This window comes from Rhinoderma darwinii, chromosome 11, assembly GCF_050947455.1.
Source record: "Rhinoderma darwinii isolate aRhiDar2 chromosome 11, aRhiDar2.hap1, whole genome shotgun sequence".
Taxonomy (NCBI): Eukaryota; Metazoa; Chordata; class Amphibia; order Anura; family Rhinodermatidae; genus Rhinoderma; species Rhinoderma darwinii.
In genome coordinates, this window is record NC_134697.1 from 42,740,272 (window position 1) to 42,762,544 (window position 22,273).

General features: G+C 39.3%; 1 protein-coding gene across 1 annotated transcript in view; it reads right to left on the reverse strand.

The window, feature by feature from the left end:
* The window catches only part of BICC1 (BicC family RNA binding protein 1), a 225,003-nt gene that overhangs the window by 66,813 nt on the left and 135,917 nt on the right, over nucleotides 1–22,273 (reverse strand). Inside the window, exon 3 of the mRNA XM_075841183.1 lies at nucleotides 20,843–20,912. Within this exon, the coding sequence (XP_075697298.1) occupies nucleotides 20,843–20,912 (70 nt within the window). The remainder of the gene's footprint in view (nucleotides 1–20,842; nucleotides 20,913–22,273) is intronic.

Sequence of the window (22,273 nt, forward strand, 5' to 3'; positions counted from 1 at the left end):
GCCAGGTAAATCTACCTCTCCCTAGTTTCACCTCTGCCTCTCCCTCCTCCAAATTCCTTCACTGGCAACTCATTACCCAGGGAATTCAGTTCAAAATAATAACATACAAGGCTGTCCACGACCGCCTCCTTCCATACATGGCATTAACATGGAGTTAAACAATAATATTATGGCTTCCTTCAGCCACCACCAGGGGAAAGCTAAGCGCTCCCTGCATACAGTTTTATTATTTTATGTTAAACGTATAAATCTAATGCAGTGAGCTCACAGGCGCCTTCTAGTGGTGGCTGCAGGCAGCCATATTGTTGTTACATAGTTACATAGTTTGTACGGTTGAAAAAAGACACATGTCCATCAAGTTCAACCAAGGGATGGGAAAGGGGAAGTAAAAAATTTCTACACATAGCAGTTAATATTTTTTTGTTCTAGGAAATTATCTAAGCCTTTTTTAAAGCCATCTACTGTCCCTGCTGCGACCAGCTCCTGCGGTGACTATTCCATAGATTCACAGTTCTCACAGTAAAGAAGGCTTGTCGCCTCTGCAGGTTGAACCTTTTTTTCTCCAGACGGAGGGAGTGCCCCCTTGTTTTTTGAGGGGGTTTTACATGGAACAGGATTTCACTATATTTTTTGTATGTGCCATTCATATATTTATATAAGTTAATCATGTCCCCCCTTAGTAGTCTTTTCTCAAGGCTAAATAGGTTTAGTTCTTTTAATCTTTCCTCATAACTTAGATTCTCCATGCCCCTTATTAGCTTCGTTGCTCTTCTTTGTATTTTTTCCAACTCCAGGGCATCCTTTCTATGAACTGGAGCCCAGAACTGGACTGCATATTCTAGATGAGGCCTCACTAATGCTTTGTAAAGTGGTAATATTACCTCCCTGTCCCGCGAGTCCATGCCTCTTTTGATACACGACAATATTTTGCTGGCCTTTGAAGCAGCTGATTGACACTGCATGCTGAAATTTAGTTTATGATTTACAAGTACACCCAGATCCTTCTCAACAATTGACTCCCCCAGTGTAGCTCCCCCTAGGACATATGATGCTTGCAGGTTTTTCGTACCCAGATGCATAACTTTACATTTATCTACATTAAACTTCATTTGCCAAGTGGACGCCCAAACACTTAGTTTGTTTAAATCTGCCTGCAATTCACAAACATCTTCCATAGTCTGAACTATATTGCATAGCTTGGTGTCATCTGCAAAAATAGAAATAGTGCTATTAATCCCATCCTCTATATCATTAATAAATAAGTTGAATAATAGTGGTCCCAGCACTGAACCCTGGTGTACACCACTTATAACTGGGGACCATTCAGAGTAGGAATCATTGACCACAACTCTCTGGATACGGTCCTTGAGCCAATTCTCAATCCAATTACAAACTATACTTTCTAAACCTATAGTCCTTAATTTACCCATTAGATGTCTATGAGGGACAGTGTCAAATGCCTTTGCAAAGTCCAAAAACACTATATCCACAGCGGCCCCTCTGTCTAGGCTTCTGCTTACCTCTTCATAAAAACAAATCAGGTTGGTTTGACAGCTTCTGTCCTTTGTAAAACCATGCTGGCTGTCACTTATAATACTATTTATTGTCACATAATTCTGTATATAGTCCCTCAATAGCCCCTCAAACATTTTCCCCACAATTGATGTTAAGCTTACTGGTCTATAATTACCCGGCGAAGACCTAGAGCCCTTTTTGAAAATAGGCACCACATTTGCCCTGCGCCAGTCCCTTGGCACTATACCACTCATGAGAGACTCTCTAAATATTATGAAGAGGGGGACAGAAATAACTGAACTAAGCTCTTTAAGAACTCTAGGGTGTAACCCATCTGGTCCCGGGGCCTTGTGTACATTTATTTTATTTAATTTAGCTTGGACCATATCTACATTCATCCAATTCAGTATATCAACTGATATATTAACAGCACCGGCAGCGGCTACATCAGCTGCTCCTTCTTCTGTTGTATATACAGAGCGGAAGAACCCATTTAGTAACTCTGCCTTCTCTTGATCCCCTGTGACCAACTCCCCATTACCACTATCTAAGGGTCCTACATGTTCAGACCTGGGCTTTTTTGCATTTATATGCTTGAAGAATTTTTTAGGATTTGTTTTACTATCCTTGTGCCACGTGCCTTTCATTTTGTATTTTTGCTGATTTTATTACATTTTTACAGATTTTATTAAGCTCTTTATATTTTACAAAGGCTGCAGATGTACCCTCAGATTTGTATTTTTTAAATGCCCTTTTTTTGTCATGTATTGCCCCTTTCACAGAAGGTGTAAGCCATGTGGGGTTTAATTTTAGTCGTTTATACTTGTTACCTGTAGGAATACATTTTGCACTATAATTACCCAAAGTAGATTTGAAAATCTCCCATTTATCATTTGTCCCATTATTTGACATTAGTTCTTAGTTCTGTAACTTAAAGGGTTGTCCACGAAGGACAGTTATCACCTATCAGTCATACATGCGCTCTGCCTCTCCATTTAATGTCTTTGGGGACAATGGAAACAGCGGAGTACTGTACTCGGCTGTTTCCATCTGCCCTAAAGACATTGAATGGCTTGCAGGATGAATGATGGGCCACCTCTACATATTATAACTCCTCCTCAATACAGTCATGCATTTGTGGGGGTGGGGGAGAGAGGATTGGGACCCCTGTTCCAGTGATCAGACATTTCTCACCTATAGATAGGGGATAAAGGTCCTTCATGGGAAATACTCTAACTCTATGGCTATGCAGGGTTATGATTCCTAAAACGATATTATGAACTGTATTAAAAAAATTAATAATTTTAGACCATATACACATACACTGCATAATAACAGAAAATTCATAAGATAAATTAATATGTAGTAGAAAATCTGTTAAAAGCCCAAAAATAAAAAATTATTGATCACATTTACTCCGTTGGAAGTTACAGGTCATATTTTTTCGGAAAATATTTATATTGAATTTAAACAAAACCGGTATTACATACATATAGTGTGTACACATACACATATATATATATATATATATATATATATATATACACACACACATATACATATATATAGTGCTCAAATACAACACAAACGTCACAATGTAGTAAATATTACGACAGTATAGTGTACTCATCAGGGTACATAAAACTAGAATGAGTCAAAAGGATCATTTCTTAACTAAAACCTCAAATAACCTACCCCCAGTCCCCTATGCAAATGGTTCTCAGGTGTATATCTAGCTGATCATGTCAGAAGAAAAGGATTATTTCAAGGGAAGGTCACACATTCCCATTAAAACGCCCTATTGTTTCAGCCGTCCCAATGTATCTGCAATGTTTTCTTTTAGGTACCAGGTAGTTTGTTCGAAGGAGTTAATAAACTCCGTAATTTCTGGTGTTTGTAGATGCCTCCAGACAAATGTCTTCCTTCTGGAAGAACTTAGCTAGAGTGTCTCCACAGCCCTCTCAGTTTCAATTCTATCCATCGAAATATATTTCTTCACCTGTATCATAACCTCAGTCAAGGACGGTGTTTGTGGTTTGAGCCAATGTGTATGTATACACCTCTTGGCTACTAATAGCAGGGCGTGTAGTGCCAGAGGGCCATGACACGAATCTGGCATTGAATGAAACAGAGGTAGTCGGCTGTTATCTAAGGTTATCTCCAAGGTGTCTTATCGATATGATTAAGGGGGTGGGGGATCGAGTCCTGAGACTCAAACTTAGGGAGCTTGAGTGGATTTTCAAGTTAAACTCCCTATCTCCACAGGGTTTAAACATTGATTTTAAGGTTGTTGATATCACTTCTTGGACTGCTATTTTTTACGTTGCGGTATCTTGTCTGGTCTATATGCGTCATCTCCCTTTGTACGTGAAATTTGAACATATTTTGAATATATTTGCATTATAATATAAAACATTCTTAATATATATAATTTCTATTTTTTATTGTCATTTGCAGATATATTTTGCGGATTGGACTATCTCTTTGGTTTTCAGGTGCCTCCATACATCTATCCAAGCAGAGTATTTTCACGGCTTGGTTTATATCTCGCATGTTTTTTCCTCTTTGAAGTGGGATAAAATTTTGGATACATGTGTATTTGCACCGTTTTATTGCTATAAAAAAGTATTTGGGGACAATTATAGATATTTGTATACACTCCGACATGATCTCATTTCTATATAAATTGGTGCATGCATCCGGATGTTTTTACATTGGTTTACATGTTGCATTTCATGATATATAGTAATGTATTGATAGGACTCGTCGTTCCCATGGGTCTTTCCTCTTATATATTCCCCCCTACTTTTACCCTATGATGTGAAACGGATCCTTCAGTGTTTTTCCTTGGTGTGGCTTTACAGCAAATCGAGAATTACGAGTTTGCCAGTATTAAGATGATCCTTTTGCCATCTTTCAAGATGGCCGGCACGCGAGTCATCGTTTGACCGCGCACGCGCGACAATTACATAGCGTAATCTAGCGGGATTTTGGCACATACCCACTGATTAGACATGTTTCTCATACACATGTGGGCCATACGCAGCTGATATACAGGAACGCCGAAAACATACAAGGAGTATGTCCTTCCGCCCTCTACAAATGACAGTATGTAATTTCCTTTTTAATATATACACCTGGGTGATCTTTTAACAATTAATCCACTGTTTACACTTGGACTGCCTATTGTCTGTACCAGTCCCTGATTAAATTGTATGTATACACACAATCTTCACCCTTATTCATGTCTGTATCTTGTAATTAAATACGTGTATAAAATATTACAAATAGTTCAATGTTTTTTTACTTGATCACTGCTTTATTGTCAATTGACTCTGAGTCCTTAAATACTGGGATTTTTTAGGTGTTTTACTATGCTTGAGAAAGGTCCAGATGAATTGAAACGTTGCATGGGTGATTAAAGGCTGTTACATTTTTTGGAAGTGCTGTCTCCTTGTTAATTTTTTGCCCGATATTGAGGACCGTGGACCGGGTTCTGAAGAGATGTGCAGCATTCTGGCGGGACAGTGAAGTGGTAACGCTCTACTTTTGGTTATCGATATGATGTCCACCCAATATCGTTTTATAACTGGACAAGTCCACATGCCATGAAACAAGTCCGACTTTGGTGTATTGCATCTAGGACATGCTATCAGCCTATCCGGTGTTAGCATGTTGAGGTATATTGAAGCCATATATTGCTTTAGGGATAAACTTGAAATGGGTTGCTCTCCACTGTTCACAAATGACTGCTTTTTTTTTACATTATCCCATCCTTCTAATATCTTGAGAGAGTTCCAAATCTGGAACATCTTTATTCCACATTTTGAACGTATCAGTTGAGACAGATTTAGCAAGGCCCTCTCATACTATTATATGAGTGAGTGTGAACTTTTTGTATCAGTATGTATAATCAGCCGATCTAATACATTCCCTGTGCATTTCGGCATAACGTCTCGGAGCAAGGGTTTTAGAAAGGACATCAACTGGCAGTATGCCAGATGGTGATGTGCAGGGATGCTCAGAGGACGTCATATCTGCAAAGGACAAATATCTATCAGACTCATGAATAAGTTCATGAACGGTATTAATACCAAAGAAGAGCCATATTTGAAAGCGGTTGTTGCTTCCCTGAGTAAACGGGGTGTCCCCAAAGATACATATGTTTAGACATGCAATGTGGCAATTTGAGAGAGGTTCTAAAGATGTTCCACGTCATTATAGTTTCTCTGTTTGATTGAGTTTGGCAGCATACGCCGCGCAGTGTGTAATAACGACGACAAGTGCCAGGGTTGTACTATCTCTGCTTCCAATATACTAGTCCTTCTCAATGAATTAGAATATCAAAAAGTTAATTTCAGTAATTCAATTCAAAAAGTGAAATGCATATTACATAGATTCATTACACACAGAGTGATCTATTTCCAGCATTTTGTCTTTTAATTTTGATGATTATGGTAACAGTTAATGAAAACCCCAAATTTAGTCTCTCAGAAAATTAGATTATTATATAAGCCCAATTTCAAAAATGATTTTTATTACCGAAATGTTGGCCTACTGAAAAGTATGTACAGCATATGCACTCAATACTTGGTCGGGGCTCCTGTTGCATGAATTACTGCATCAATGCGGCGTGGCACAGAGGCGATCAGCCTGTGGCACTGCTGAGGTATTATGGAAGCCCAGGTTGCTTTGATAGCGGCCTTCAGCTCGTCTGCATTGTTGGGTCTTGTTTCCCATCTTCCTCTTGACAATACCCCATAGATTCTCTATGGGATTTATGTCAGGAGAGTTTGCTGGCCAATCAACCGCAGTGATACTGTGGTTATTAAACCAGGTATTGGTACTTTTGGCAGTGTGGGCAGGTGCCAAGTCCTGCTGGAAAATGAAATCAGCATTTCCATAAAGCTTGTCAGCAGAGGGAGGCATGAAGTGCCCTAAAATGTCCTGGTAGATGGCTGCGCCGACTCTGGACTTGATATAACACAGTGGACCAACACCAGTAGATGACATGGCTCCCATCACTAACTGTGGAAACTTCACACTGGACCGCAAGCAACTTGTATTGATGCCTCTCCACTCTTCCTCCAGACTCTGCGACCTTGATTTCCAGATGAATGCAAAATTTACATTCATCTGAAAACAGGACTTTGGACTTGATATAACACAGTGGACCAACACTGTTGTTCAGAGGTCCAGAGGCAACGCAGCCGTCTACCAGGAAATCTTAGAGCACTTCATGGCTCCCTCTGCTGATAAGTTTTATGGAGATGCGGATTTCATTTTCCAGCAGGACTTGGCATCTGCCCACACTGCCAAAAGTACCAATACCTGGTTTAATAACCACAGTATCACTGCGCTTGATTGGCTAGCAAACTCACTTGACCTAAACCCCATAGGGAATCTATAGGGTATTGTCAGGAGGAAGATGAAAGACACCAGACTCAACAATGCAGACGAGCTGAAGGCCACTATCAAAGCAACCTGGGCTTCCATAACACCTCAGCAGTGCCACAGGTTGATCGCCTCCATGCCACGCCGCATTGAGAACACCTCAGCAGTGCCACAGGCTGATCGCCTCCATGCCACGCCACATTGATGCAGTAATACATGCAGAGTCGGAGCCCCGACCAAGTATTGAGGGCATATACTGCACATACTTTTCAGTAGGCCAACATTTCGGTATTAAAAATAATTTTTGAAATTGGGCTTATATAATATTCTAATTTGAGACACTAAATTTGGGGTTTTCATTAACTATTACCATAATCATCAACATTAAAAGACAAAATGCTGGAAATAGATCACTGTGTGTGCAATGAATCTATATAATATATAAGTTTCACTTTTTGAATTGAATTACTGAAATAAATTAACTTTTTGATATTCTAATTCATTGAGGACGACTAGTATAGTTGAAATAAAAACTGGGACTGTTGTATCGAATCTATACAGTGACGTTAGAGGCATGCAAAATTATAGCTACGCAAATCTGGTAAGTTAAGTCCCCCCATTGTTTTTGATCGCATCAATTTCCTGAGCGATATTCTAGGGCGTTTTTGGGACCATATAAAAAGGACGAAAAAGTGGAATTTAACTTAAGGATATCTTTATGTTTTAGCAAAAGCGGAATGGTCTGCATTAGGTAAAATAATTTGGGGAAGCTGATTTTAAGATTATGACATTTACCTACAAAAGATAATGGAAGGTGTCTCCACTTGCCTAGTTCAGTGAAGATTGTTTTATCAGGGGAGGGTAATTAAGCGTATAAAGGGAATCTGAAGTACGACCGATCTGAATCCCTAGGTAATTTAATAGATGATTTAGCTATTTCTTTTTTTTTTAAATATAACATGAAAATGTAATTTTGCAACTATTGCAGTTTATCAGACTCGTATTTCTTCAGACATCTCATCTCACAGTTTAACATCTACAGCAGAAATTTATCAAGAACAGACAAGTAAATGAGCACTACAATACCTTTTGGGGGTTTTAAAATAAATTGCTCTGAAACGTGGCAAGCATTTCTGGAGCAGTAACCAAAAATAACTATTCCTTCGGCAACTAAGCTGCCAGAATCAAACCAGAATGCTGCCAAATGTGGAGGAAAGAAACACGACTTATATAAAAAGTGAAGTTGGGAAATTTTAGACTCTAACCAAGCTATTTCAATGTGTTTAAAGGACATACATATAAATATATATATACATACAAACAAATGGATCCAGCAGCACCGGTATAATGTGGGTGCAAGCCAACGAGATCAGACCAAAATCCCAATGGTATACAATGCAAAAAATAGGCAGCACTCCGTTCAGGTAAAGGTGAAAAAGAGGGTACTTTATTGTCCCATAAACAGTAGCAACGTTTCAGCTCCTTCCACTGGAGCCTCTCTCAATGGTGTATTTGTATTTATTTTTTTAAGTGATCATCAACTTTATCACACCTTAATTCTGTTCTTGAGGATAATCTTTTCTCTTTAATAAAAATGTAGATGTGATCGACATTAGCTGTCGGTGTGATCGACATTAGCCGTCGGTGTGATCGACATTAGCCGTCGGTGTGATCGACATTAGCCGTCGGTGTGATCGACATTAGCCGTCGGTGTGATCGACATTAGCCGTAGGTGTGATCGACATTAGCCGTAGGTGTGATCGACATTAGCCGTAGGTGTGATCGACATTAGCCGTAGGTGTGATCGACATTAGCCGTAGGTGTGATCGACATTAGCCGTCGGTGTGATCGACATTAGCCGTCGGTGTGATCGACATTAGCCGTAGGTGTGATCGACATTAGCCGTAGGTGTGATCGACATTAGCCGTAGGTGTGATCGACATTAGCTGTAGGTGTGATCGACATTAGCTGTAGGTGTGATCGACATTAGCTGTAGGTGTGATCGACATTAGCTGTAGGTGTGATCGACATTAGCGGAGTCATCTGCTGAGAATGATACAGCTTTAGTACATGCATGATACATAGCTATATTGTAAAAAGAAAAAAAACAAGCAATTTTAATAAAAGTCATTTAGAAAAGTTAGACAAAAAACACATTGATTTAATTAAAAAAAAGAAAAAAAAAATACATCCAAAAAGGTGTACATAGCCTTTAAGTACATTTTAAAATACAACGCAATTCAACAGACCGGTATAAATATGTGACATTTGTATTAATCTTGCAACCTTTCCAAAAATAGCACTTAACTTGGGGTACCAGGTACCATGAACCACCACTTTTGTTTTCATTTATAAAATTCACCGTTCATGCATGGGCACAATTGACTTACGACTTGTTTTTATACTAAAGGCCGGCCCCTATACACGGAATGATTAATCACCAAACCATCAGTGATTTGAAAAGGTATGCAGCGAGGATTTGATGGTCATTTCAGGGCTGTGCGTTTGGCAGCAATTTCTATTGAAAATCAGAAATGTTACTACTAGCACGAATGATGAAGAACATCAACAAATAATAATTGTATTGGTTCTCGTACTTCATTCACACTGACTCCAAAACCCAGATAATTGGTCAGTGTAAACGGCCTTTTAGTGGATTCTGACCACCTAATCAATATTTTTTCCGGAGGGGTCAACTTATGGCCATTCTTATACGTTGGCATGTAAGGCATTGTACTGTATGGTGAGATGTGGAGGTTTGAGGTGATCACGGATTCAGATTATGTGACCTTTGCTCGTCTATTTGCCTGTACAAGTCTAACACTCCAATAGCTATTTACCATTATGTTCAGTCCTTGTTTTTCGTCTTCTTCAATCTGAACTTTAACTGCTGCTGTACAATTCTTGGTGAGATCACGTTATTTAATCACTATGTCTTGTACTAAACACTTCAGTAGTTGCTGAATGCCTCCAACGTTCACTTTCTAAAACCTTCAAGTGATCGAACATCAGCAATGTATGCATAATAACCACTCAGATTTAATGTCCTACCAGTCAAAATAAGCTGACCGCGACGTGTAAATGTGTCGTGTAACCATGGAACACCATTAAAGATTAAAAATTAATCAAAATTCACTATCAAATCTATTTACCTTATTTTGCTAAATGTATCAAACATGAAATTGTACTAACACAAACAGAAAACACAAAACATAAGGTCAGGTCCTTCACCGTGAAAGAAACCCTAAAGAAAAGTAGTTCTAGAAAAGATCCACTAAAACCAGTTTGTTATGGTTAATATAATGCCAACCATGTTTTATACATTTATATGGACACAATCACCATTCCTGTATAGAGCAAACAATTTGGGGCAATGATTGTTACATAAAATTACAGGCCTTTTCGTGGTTCTGAAATATGGGTCCTTGATGCTTTACACTGCAGGCAGGTCACAATCACAATTCTTGTGTCAGAAGTGGAATAGGAAGCGATAAAGACTCTGCGTATCTGGTCTCCAGAGTAGTAGTGGTCTATTCATTGACCGTCCACTCCGTTACCCATGTAGCAGCAAGATGGGGTTCAGACTGTGTAGCATAAATTTAGATATTATGCAGATTGAAACTTAATAGACAGTTGATAAAATGTTATTTCTCAAAATCTTTAATTTTCCACTCATTAGGAAAGATTTACCAATGCATTAAAATTACTTTTCCTGTGTAATTACGCTGGGAGAAAAATGGTTCCCATTATGTATCCACACTCCATTCTTCAAGGTTTAAGTTTTATTTGTACTAAATTTCCACTGCTATACGATGTTAATATATAGAAGACACTATTATAGGTTCATACAGTACAAACTTGTTACTGCAATATTTAGGCCGGGTTCCCACGTAGCGCACACGCTACGGAATTTCCGCAACTGAATCCAGTGCGGGAATTCCGCAGCATTTACAGTAACGGCAAAGTGGATGAGATTTAGAAAATCTCATGCCCACAATGCAGGAAAAAAGCAGCGTGAACGTTAATTAACCTGCGGTGCAGAATTAAATTCTGCGTTTTTGTGGATTTTCCCCATTTAATTCAATGGGGATGCAAAACCTGCAACAGAAAGCCAAGTGTTGCGACTTTTGCGGCGTATTCACAGCGATTATGCCGCAGAAAACGTTACTACGGATTTTTTTTTTAAAAAAAGCTCACTTACCCAAAACGCCATCCATCCTGCAGTCCGGCCTCCTGGGATGACGTTTCATCCCATGTGACCGCTGCAGCCAATCACAGGCTACAGTGTCACATGGCCTGCAGAGTCATCTTGGGAGGCCGGACTACGCACACAGAGAAGAGGGAGGGGGTAAGTATGAACGTTATTTTCCGCTGCGGAAATTCCGTCCGAAAAACCGCACCACAATGTGGGGCAATTTTTCGGACAGAATCTCCTGCGGGTTCCAGGTCGGATACGCTGCGTGATTTTTACACAGCGTATCCGACCCGTGGGAATCCGGCATCCGAAAAAGTTTACTAGTACAAGACTAACAATACTGTATTTGGTATTTCTCAAGACCAGGGGCATACAACTGAGCAGAAAGAATCAAAGAACCCCACAGATTATCAAAAGTTAATACTAAACCTAGTAGCAGACAAATTTTTGACAGTCTTCCTAGAAGTTAGATTAAAGAAAAAAATGTAACTGGAAAGGGTTTATAGTATCCAAGATCATGGTCTTGGATCCACATGTAACTGGAAAAAAAAATTCCTCCAAATATGCGGTCCATGCTGTGGATTTCACCCAATAAATTGAAGGGGTGAAATTTGTGGTTAAGATCTGCAGCATGCCATCAATAACTCGTGGATTTTTTATCGGCCACATGTGGATAAGATTTTGAAAACACCATCCGCATGTACTGTAACGTACTTTGCTGCGAATCTGTGGTGCGGAATCAGCATTGCAAATCCGCAACGTCTGAATTTGGCCTCATTTTGGTAATTACATTATAAGGGAAATTAAGAAACGTAGTGAAACAAATCCCATACACTGATATACTGAAATATTTATAATATGAATTATTTCCAAGAACACGAAGCAAACAGCTCACTTTTTGGAAGGTATCCTGTTAAAGACAAGTTTTAAAAACAAGAGACTCTAAAACAATGGTTCCTTTCCAAAACCACAACAGGATCTAATTTCCATTAACCCAACTATTGGTTTTGGAAATATAGGAAACCTCCAAAAGTATAATATCCAGAGGACGGCAATTATTAATAGATTCATGATTAGTTAATTCTACACTTCATTGGGCTCGTGCCACTAAGCCCTTACATAAATAACTGTAAAAGTCCAAGGTGATCACTGTAGGGAACCTGACTTGTGTCAAGAGTAATCTATTTTACCATAAAATAAAATAAATCTAAACTCTTCCAAGAGCCGAAACGTGAAGAGTTTGGAGCACGCTGTAGTGTTGTGATGCCATATACATATGTTTTAGATTCAACAATTCAGTGATTTTTCTAAATAGCTGAACATAAATAATTTGGTATTAGACCCCCACATAAATCAAAAGTGTACCAGAAAAACAAACACAGTGTCCTTATACCAGGCATCTCTAGAACAGACCACATTAAACAAGGGCATCTACAAGAATCCCTAATAAAAAGATAGGCATTTATTTACACTCACTAAAAGGCCACCTTAAAAATGGGTTAGGAAAAGTTAGCATGTGCCATGTGCAAAAACTAACGCTCATTGAGCACTCTGACTGTCATAAGCACAGAGAATAGCTGGTTTAAGAAACTCCCTATCCCATAGTCTCAAATGAAGCAAAAGGTTGTTCAAAACATGTCTATGTTGGGTTAGGCTCTGTTCACACTAGCGCCACGATTTCCATTTATAACAAAGACATGAGAACTGACTGCACTATTCCTGCGCTCAAACATACCGGAAAGTTTGTTGGAAACCAAGACGGAACCAAGTGTGAACAGATCCTTATCACATGAACCATCTCTGAGCTTGGCTAGATTGGAGAGCTAAGCGGCAGTAAGTGCACTGTTACTGTAGGCCCCCATCCGTAAGACATCATTCACGACTACTAATGGCTTCATTGGTGGAGATTCCCTGCATGGTTCTTTCCCAGGACCCTATTTAAGATTATGGTTTGTGACCAGGACAGTTAGGAGACTATATTTCACGGTCAGAGAGATAGGAAGTGATGTCATTTAATTGACAGATGCAGAAAAGAGGTCAACATTTGGCGCAGAACGTAGGCGCACACACCCGCTAATAACCACGTTCCACGGCATACTATATATGTTACATAAGTCACATATTGATTTGACACGGAAATTAGGCTGTAAATTGTCCTGTTTCACTGACTGTTGTCATTTAAAATGGATTTTCTATCTAAATACATAATTAGGTCATTCTTACACTTACTAATCTGCAAATATAACAATTTCATTTGACAGAGGAATTGACAAAAAATGCTCCTTTCCACTATGATGGAGCAGAGCTTTGATTTTCGAGTGAGTCTTTAGAAATTTATGCATAAAGAGCATTTGTGAGGTCAGGCACGGATTATGAACGAAAAGGTCTGGCTTGCAATCGGCATTTGAACCCCTTGCGAGACAGTTCCTCCCACTCAAACTATGTATTTATGGATCTTTCATTGTGCACAGGGGATGTCACACAGGAAAGGGCCTTCCCCAAACTGTTGCCACAAAGTCGAAAGCATACAATTGTCTAATATGGCTTTGTATGCTGTAGCATTAACTTTATCCTTCACTAGAAAAAATGGGGAACTTGCCCAACCCCTGAAAAATCCCCCCGATACAGTTATCCCTCTTTCAACAAATGTTACAGTGGACACTATGCATTCCAGTAGGTATCGTTCCCCTGGCATCTGCCAAACCCATATTAATCCATCAGGCAGCCAGATAAGGAAACGTGATGAATCACTCCAGAGAAGGTTTCCACTGCTCCAGAGTCCAGTGGCAGCGTGTTTTACACCACTCCATCCGATGTTTGGCACTTTGCATGGTGATCTTGGGTTTCCATTATCGTGCAACATTACATAAACCTATTTCATGAAGCTCCAGAAACACAATTCTTGTGTGGATGTCCCTTTCAGAAGCACTTTGAAGATCAGCGAGTGAGGCAAAGGAGGATATGAGGGGTCTACCGCTCTGTGATTGAGGTGTTGTTACTTCTAGACTCTTCCACTTATTATAGCATTTACAGTTGCCCGAGGCAGGTCTAGTAGATCAGAGATTTTACGTACGGACTTGCGGCAATGGTCTCATTCTATTTAAAGAGGCTCTGTCACCAGATTATAAGTGCCTTATCTCCTACATAATCTGATTGGCGCTGTAATGTAGATAACAGCAGTGGTTTTTATTTTGAAAAACGATCATTTTTGAGCAAGTTATGAGCAATTTTAGATTAGTTTCCTAAAGACCAACTGGGCGTGTTTTTACTTTTGACCAAGTGGGTGTTGTAAAGAAGTGTATGACGCTGACCAATCAGCCTCATACACCTCTCATTGTTCCAGCCCAGCATGATCCACAGCACAGTGAGATTGTGTAGTGAAAGAAGCTGGGCTGGAACAATGAGAAGTGTATGAGGCGGATTGTTCACTGATTGGTCAGCCTCATACACTTCTTTACAAAACCCACTTGGTCAAAAGTAAAAACACGGCCAGTTGGCCTTTAAGAAACTAATCTAAAATTGCTCATAACTTGCTCAAAAATGATTGTTTTTCAAAATAAAAACCACTGCTGTTATCTACATTACAGCGCCAATCAGATTATGTAGGAAATAGGGCACTTATAATCTGGTGACAGAGCCTCTTTAAAGTCACTGAGCTCTTTAGTATAACCCATACTTTCACCAATGCTTGTGTTTAGAGAGTGCATGGCTGTGTGCCTGATCGCATGTACGTGTTTTCATGGGTGTGACTCTGTAATTAGGAGGGACGTCCACATACTTTTGGCCATATAGTGCATCTTAAAGGTGTTCTACTCTGATACCAAATATGACAAAATAGTTAAGATTTATGTTGCTCTCTCTGCCACTAAAAGCGACAACAGAGTACCAAGAAAAGAGTCCTTGTCATATGTTATGTGCTTACACTCTTCAGCACTATTTAGTCTTTTTGTCAACTCCCATTTATCATAGAGGTGTATCATATATACAATATATTCTCTGTGAAATTCCTGAGGCAAGGAACAGCCATAATGACCATTTCATGTTATAAAGGACACATTTGGTATTCTAAAAGTAGACCAGCTTGTCAAATTCTAAGCCAATAAGACCAGAACAGCATCCAGTTAGCCTGCAGTAAGTCTGTTACTCCACTTGTCAAATATAGTGCCTTGGAAAAATACTATTTGGAACTAAAAGCGAATGAGTGAATAACAAAAGTAAGGTGGACTTGTTACAATCTATTACTGTGAGAAAAAGCTTTCCTATCCCAAAAAAATATCAAATAAATAATTATAAATATTAGGTCACCAACAAGAGATTTTCATTTAGAAGTTCAGGAGGTAGAGAATGTTAAATCCTTATAATCAATCATTTTGAAGGCATAGTCTAAGTTAATTGGTGGCATTGCTTTGCTAGTTAACGCCCTGCATCGTAGTAGTGCAAGCTGCCGTACTATTAAGGCGCTGTGATGGCGTAAGCTTAGGAGCGGAGATTGCGCCATAGCTTGCAGCTATCGGCTGTAATAAACAGATGACATCTTGCTGTAACGGCCGGGGTCGGAGATCACTTCAATCATGGCCATTTAAATGCCTTAGATACTTCAGGCAGCATTGTTGGTTTAGAACAGTTTCTGGTTTGTAAGGCTGGGTTCACACAGACTTTTTTTTTGCAGGAGGAAAATCTGCCTCAAAATTCCATTTGGAATTTTTAGGCAGATTCTCCTCTGCCGAAGAAACAACAGAAAGACCCTTCATGGTTGGCAGGGATATATTTATCACAACAACTACTATGCCTGAGCACAAAAAGTCCCAATTTCCCAACCACTAGTCGTGATATATGGAGATTAAAATATAACTTTTATTGATATAGCTAAATAGAAGACGTACAACAGACAAGGAGTTAAAATTTATACAAAGACGGCCAGCACATCATAGGGAGTCGGGTATGTATATGTAGCGTGTCGCTACAATGCAGTGTGACAGACTAACTCGGCAGCTGCAGACTGCCGTTTACACATCTAGTCACACTGAAGTTAGATCGATTGCTGGGACGTCAGTGAAAATTAAAATAAAGATCGCCGCCCCCCCCCCCCCCCGACATGTTTCGCTGTGGAAGCAGCGTCCTCAGGGGATATTTGGGGATATAGTAGCCGGGGTTATAGTATATATTGAGCGCCGCGGGCATAAAACGCCGCAAAATATGCTTTCTCTGCCTCCCATTGATGTCAATGGGAGGTCAGAGGTGTAAATGCCCAAAGATAGGGCATGTCCCTTTTTCCCGCGAGCCGGTTCTTCCGCTCACGGGAAAAAAAACGCCTCCGCCTCCCATTGAAATCAATGGGAGGCATTTTCAATAGTTTTTTGGAGCATTTTGCGGCGCGGTTTCCGCGTCAAAACCTAATAAAAAAACTCAGTGTGAACTCCCCCTTAGGGATATGTGATGTTTGCATGTGTGGCTTGATAAGGTCTGAAATCACATTTTCTTAATTATATTTCTTGGCCCAAGCAAAATTGTTTCATTAACTCACTTGCAGCAAAACACTCAAATTAAAGTCATAGTTTTACATTTAGTCTCCTAAGATTTTTAAAACAGCCTACTCATAAAAGTGGCTTTCCGAGACGAATTTACAGTTCGTAACAATTTGCTGTCCAAACATAGAACTCAGAGACACGAGCTGAAAGAAGGTTTATAAGTGGTTGCAATTTAGTCCCTGGGTTGAGCTCTCCGGGACCATGGTGTATGGATATGTTTGTTTACACATTCACCTCCATATACAACTGTCTATAGACATACGGCATTAAAAAAAAAAAGTCATAGGCCAGGATCCCACATACCATTCGGATTCAGTTTTTGGCTCAAGCTTTTGAACCAAATACAGAAGTGGATCCAAAATAAAGGAAAGGTCTAAGGAAAAAACTGGGGCATTTTTTTTTTGTGCCCACTTCTGTGTTTGGCTCAAAAACTGGCACAAAAAAAACAGCATAAAAAATATATGTGTGAGATATCCTGGCCTTAAAGGGGTTGTCTAAGATTAGAAAAATATGTCCACTCTCTTCCCAAACCAGCATCACACCTCTCCATGGGTTGTGTCTGATATTTGCAGCTCAGCTCCATTGAAGTAAATAGAGCAGATTTGAAATACCACACACAACATATGGACAGGTGGGGGGGGGGGGTTAATTGGTGGGTATCCCAGCAGAGTTAAACCACTTCAACTTCACAGTGGAGAAGACTCCTGAATACTAGTCCCTGAGGTCTTAACTTATGAACTAAATTGCAACAGAGTGTAAATTAAATAAACGATTAGCATCAAAATGCTGAAACAAATGCCAGAAATTGCAGAGACCCGGAGAACCACTTGGTTTAACCCACAAAAGGACTGTGTCCATGGTTATCAGGTGACCTGTAGACAAAGGAAGAAAAACACATTGCAGGTAGATCTAGAACTCAAGCATTCAGTGTGGATGTACTTTGGTTTTATCCTAACCTTAACTCATGTAAGGAGAATCAGTGCACAAGTTATGAGGTGTCTGCAGAAATCGTTATTTTGAGCAGAACTGGCAAGCAGCGACGCAATCCTGAAAAGAGATTATGTAAGCGGTTCTCCGATGCATGAATTGTGCATTACAGGGTTGTACCTGAAAATTAAACTTTTACAGTTCAAGTGCCTAGGAAAAGAATTATGACAAACTTCACTTTAGAAAATATTTTTTTCCCAATTATTCAGTTTAACCATATAAATAAGCATTTAACAATTCTTATACATTATGTGTCCAAAACTAACTGATTGTCCCGGACAATGATCACTTTTTAACTCACAATAATAAAGTATCACCTCATTAAATTGGTGTTGTGTTTTTTCGTTAAGACATACAGGAAATATTTTGATCATTCACTTCCAGAACACACCATAGAAACAGCCAACATATTACAAAGCCTATAAAATATTTGAATACAAGTAACTACTTACACCATCGTATCATGCTAAATATGAAGTTAAAAATGTAATAAATATGTGGTAAATGATGGAAATTCTTGAAGCCTGTACAAAATTTTATTGGGGGTAGGTAGAGAAAACATTAACCCTTACACAATCCCATCACCTTCCTTGAGGGAATCTGGATTATTGCACTAAACCAGAACGGAGAATCCGTAAAATCTGAACTAAAACTGTTGGACTTCATAAGAAACATTTATAGAAATCGTGACTAAGGTTCTCAATATCAGATTTAGGCACAAAAATACTAGAAAAAGGCAAATACTGCAAGGGTTTGAGTCCTAGGACAACATGAGGTTTAGCCACCCAATAGAGTAGCGAAGGTTCCTGCCACCCATCCTTGTTAAATTTTTTGCTGCTGATCTTATAGAGAAAGCTAGAGAAAAATGGGGGGAGTATGGTAAAGTTGGCAGTGCCATTTTCTGAGGAAATGGTGCCCAAGTATTGATAGGAATGTTAATACAACGTGCACTGCCAGCCAGAGAATGCTTCCTACTGGTGCACTCCTAAAGATTCCTTTTCTGGACTAATAAAGCAGATTCACTTGAAAACCAAACAAAGAAATAAAATACAGAATTATCGTGGTATGAACAAATATTTGCCCAGAAGTCCCTCAATATTGCATATTTGTCACATTTAATGGCTTCTAATATTACAGAAAGGGCGACTGAGTGAACACACAAACCATGCCACTCGATAAACCATTAAACCATCTTTAGGTGCAACAAAACCCTTCCTGTAGTTTGAGATCCTATTGCAGAACTGCTTCAATTCAATTACACGGGAGGTTTGTGCATTATTTTGGTTTTAATTATATCTAGATATTAAGATTGTTCTCAGAATTCGATGCTTTAATTTTACCCATCTGTTAAGCCTCTGACAGGTCATGATGCACAGGTTTTTCTTTTTAAGGGTATCATTGTCTAATGAAAGACTAATAGGACAATGGCAAAAAATACACGTACGTACGTGTGTATACAGTGAAGGAAATAAGTATTTGATCCCTTGCTGATTTTGTAAGTTTGCCCACTGTCAAAGTCATGAACTTTCTAGAATTTTTAGGCTAGGTTAATTTTACCAGTGAGAGATAGATTATATAAAAAAAAAAAAAGAAAATCACATAGTCAAGATTATATTTATTTGCATTGTGCACAGAGAAATAAGTATTTGATCCCCTACCAACCATTAAGAGTTCAGCCTCCTCCAGACCAGTTACACGCTCCCAATCAACTTGGTGCCTGCATTAAAGACAGCAGTCTTACATGGTCACCTGTATAAAAGACTCCTGTCCACAGACTCAATTAATCAGTCTGACTCTAACCTCTACAACATGGGCAAGACCAAAGAGCTTTCTAAGGATGTCAGGGACAAGATCATAGACCTGCACAAGGCTGGAATGGACTACAAAACCATAAGTAAGACGCTGGGTGAGAAGGAGACAACTGTTGGTGCAATAGTAAGAAAATGGAAGACATACAAAATGACTGTTAATTGACATCGATCTGGGGCTTCATGCAAAATCTCACCTCGTGGGGTATCCTTTATCCTGAGGAAGGTGAGAGCTCAGCCGAAAACTACACGGGGGGGAACTTGTTAATGATCTCAAGGCAGCTGGGACCACAGTCACCAAGAAAACCATTGGTAACACATTACGCCGTAATGGATTAAAATCCTGCAGTGCCCGCAAGGTCCCCCTGCTCAAGAAGGCACATGTACAGGCCCGTCTGAAGTTTGCAAATGAACATCTGGATGATTCCGAGAGTGATTGGGAGAAGGTGCTGTGGTCAGATGAGACTAAAATTGAGCTCTTTGGCATTAACTCAACTCGCCGTGTTTGGAGGAAGAGAAATGCTGCCTATGACCCAAAGAACACCATCCCCACTGTCAAGCATGGAGGTGGAAACATTATGTTTTGGGGGTGTTTCTCTGCTAAGGGCACAGGACTACTTCACCGCATCAATGGGAGAATGGATGGAGCCATGTACCGTCAAATCCTGAGTGACAACCTCCTTCCCTCCACCAGGACATTAAAAATGGCTTGTGGCTGGGTCTTCCAGTACGACAATGACCCGAAACATACAGCCAAGGCAACAAAGGAGTGGCTCAAAAAGAAGCACATTAAGGTCATGGAGTGGCCTAGCCAGTCTCCAGACCTTAATCCCATCGAAAACTTATGGAGGGAGCTGAAGATCCGAGTTGCCAAGCGACAGCCTCGAAATCTTAATGATTTACAGATGATCTGCAAAGAGGAGTGGGCCAAAATTCCATCTAACATGTGTGCAAACCTCATCATCAACTACAAAAAACATCTGACTGCTGTGCTTGCTAACAAGGGTTTTGCCACCAAGTATTAAGTCTTGTTTGCCAAAGGGATCAAATACTTATTTCTCTGTGCACAATGCAAATAAATATATATAATTTTGACAATGTGATTTTCTTTTTTTTTTTTTTATATAATCTATCTCTCACTGGTAAAATTAACCTTGCCTAAAAATTCTAGACTGTTCATGTCTTTGACAGTGGGCAAACTTACAAAATCAGCAAGGGATCAAATACTTATTTCCTTCACTGTGTATATATATATATATATATATATATATATATATATATATATACATATACATACACATACACATACACACACACACGTAAAAGATATTCTTGGATCAAATAAACAAGTATGATTTTAATTCATGGTGGTCCTTAATTCCCCCCCAAAAAATTACTTTAAAAACAAACATTACCTTTCTTTGACTTCGCTCCTATCTTCAGTTTAGACGGCCAAGCAATTTGTGTATTTGTTTCTTCCATAATCTGCAGAAAGAAATTGAATGCATCTTAAGTAATTTAATAGTTCCCCTTTGGTTTCAAGCAAGATTCTCACCAGAACATCTTGAGTTCACAGTCTGGTCAAGACACAACTTTATGAAAACATCTGAATAGACAAACAGCCCTGACCAGCCAGACAGTGACCTTAGTCCACTATGTCAGAAACTCACTACAAATCAGATATATTGAAGTAATAGGATTTAAGTATTACTTTACATAATTATGAACCTCCTTCCAAATAAAAGGATGAGATTTGTGGACCAATTTTCGGTATGGTCAATGGCTGTACTACAAACACAGCTATAAAATGACTGTACTTCACAGCAACTATTTCTCAAAATCCACTTCTTTTATAATAGGACTCATATATATTGTACTTGGTATCCGATCATTTACATAGAAGTGGTGGGCCTTCAACCAAAAGCCTAGTGTGGTCAAACATTATAAATCACTGTTAAGATTATAGACAACTCAATAACTAGGAACTCTGAGACACTAAATATATTGTGCATATAAGGACCAAACGTCCCAGCAAGATTATTGGCCACACGTTACATCAAGTTACAACTGAATTTAAGTATATCAACATATTATGGATGTCCTTTTAAAATCTATTTTCTGCATGCAAGCAGAATCCTTAAGACCACTTCTAAAACACGTTGCCAGAGAGAAGTTAATTCAACCCTTGACAACACATTAACTTCCTGCCAGTGGGAGCCACCAATTGTCATAAACTGACCACACCGCAAGCAATTGACCAATATCTAATGTGTATGGCTAGATTAACATGAATGGAGGTAGACCGCCTAAGGCATCTACGCAAAAGTGATGATTTCCTTTACCCAATTTACATTACTCAGCCCCCAACGAAAGTGGCAGTCACTTGCCCTCCGGTCTCCATAAACATTTAGATAAGTAGGTTTAACTAAGGTTATCTGTCAGACAGCAATATTTAATAGAGTATTCCCATCTCAACTAGATGCTTGTGGGCAGCCATCACATCCATGCTGAGAATGAATAGGTTGCCGCGTGGCTCTTTCCACTCACTTTCGTTGGAGTTACACAAATAACCAAGCATGCTATTTCCAGAGGACCCACACTGACATTTATGGCATCTCTTGTGGATTATGCCATAAATATCTGGGAGATCGGCATAAAAGGTCAGGTTTAAATCAAAGCATCATTACAAATAATGCAGAACCAACCAACTCTGTTGAGTAATTAATATTGTATGAAAAAACTTAACTTTAAAACTTAACCAATGCAGTATGGATGGAGATACACTTATGATGTTACTTGGATGCAGCCAAAAACTACATTCTCACAGATCTCCAAGTCCTCTAGAG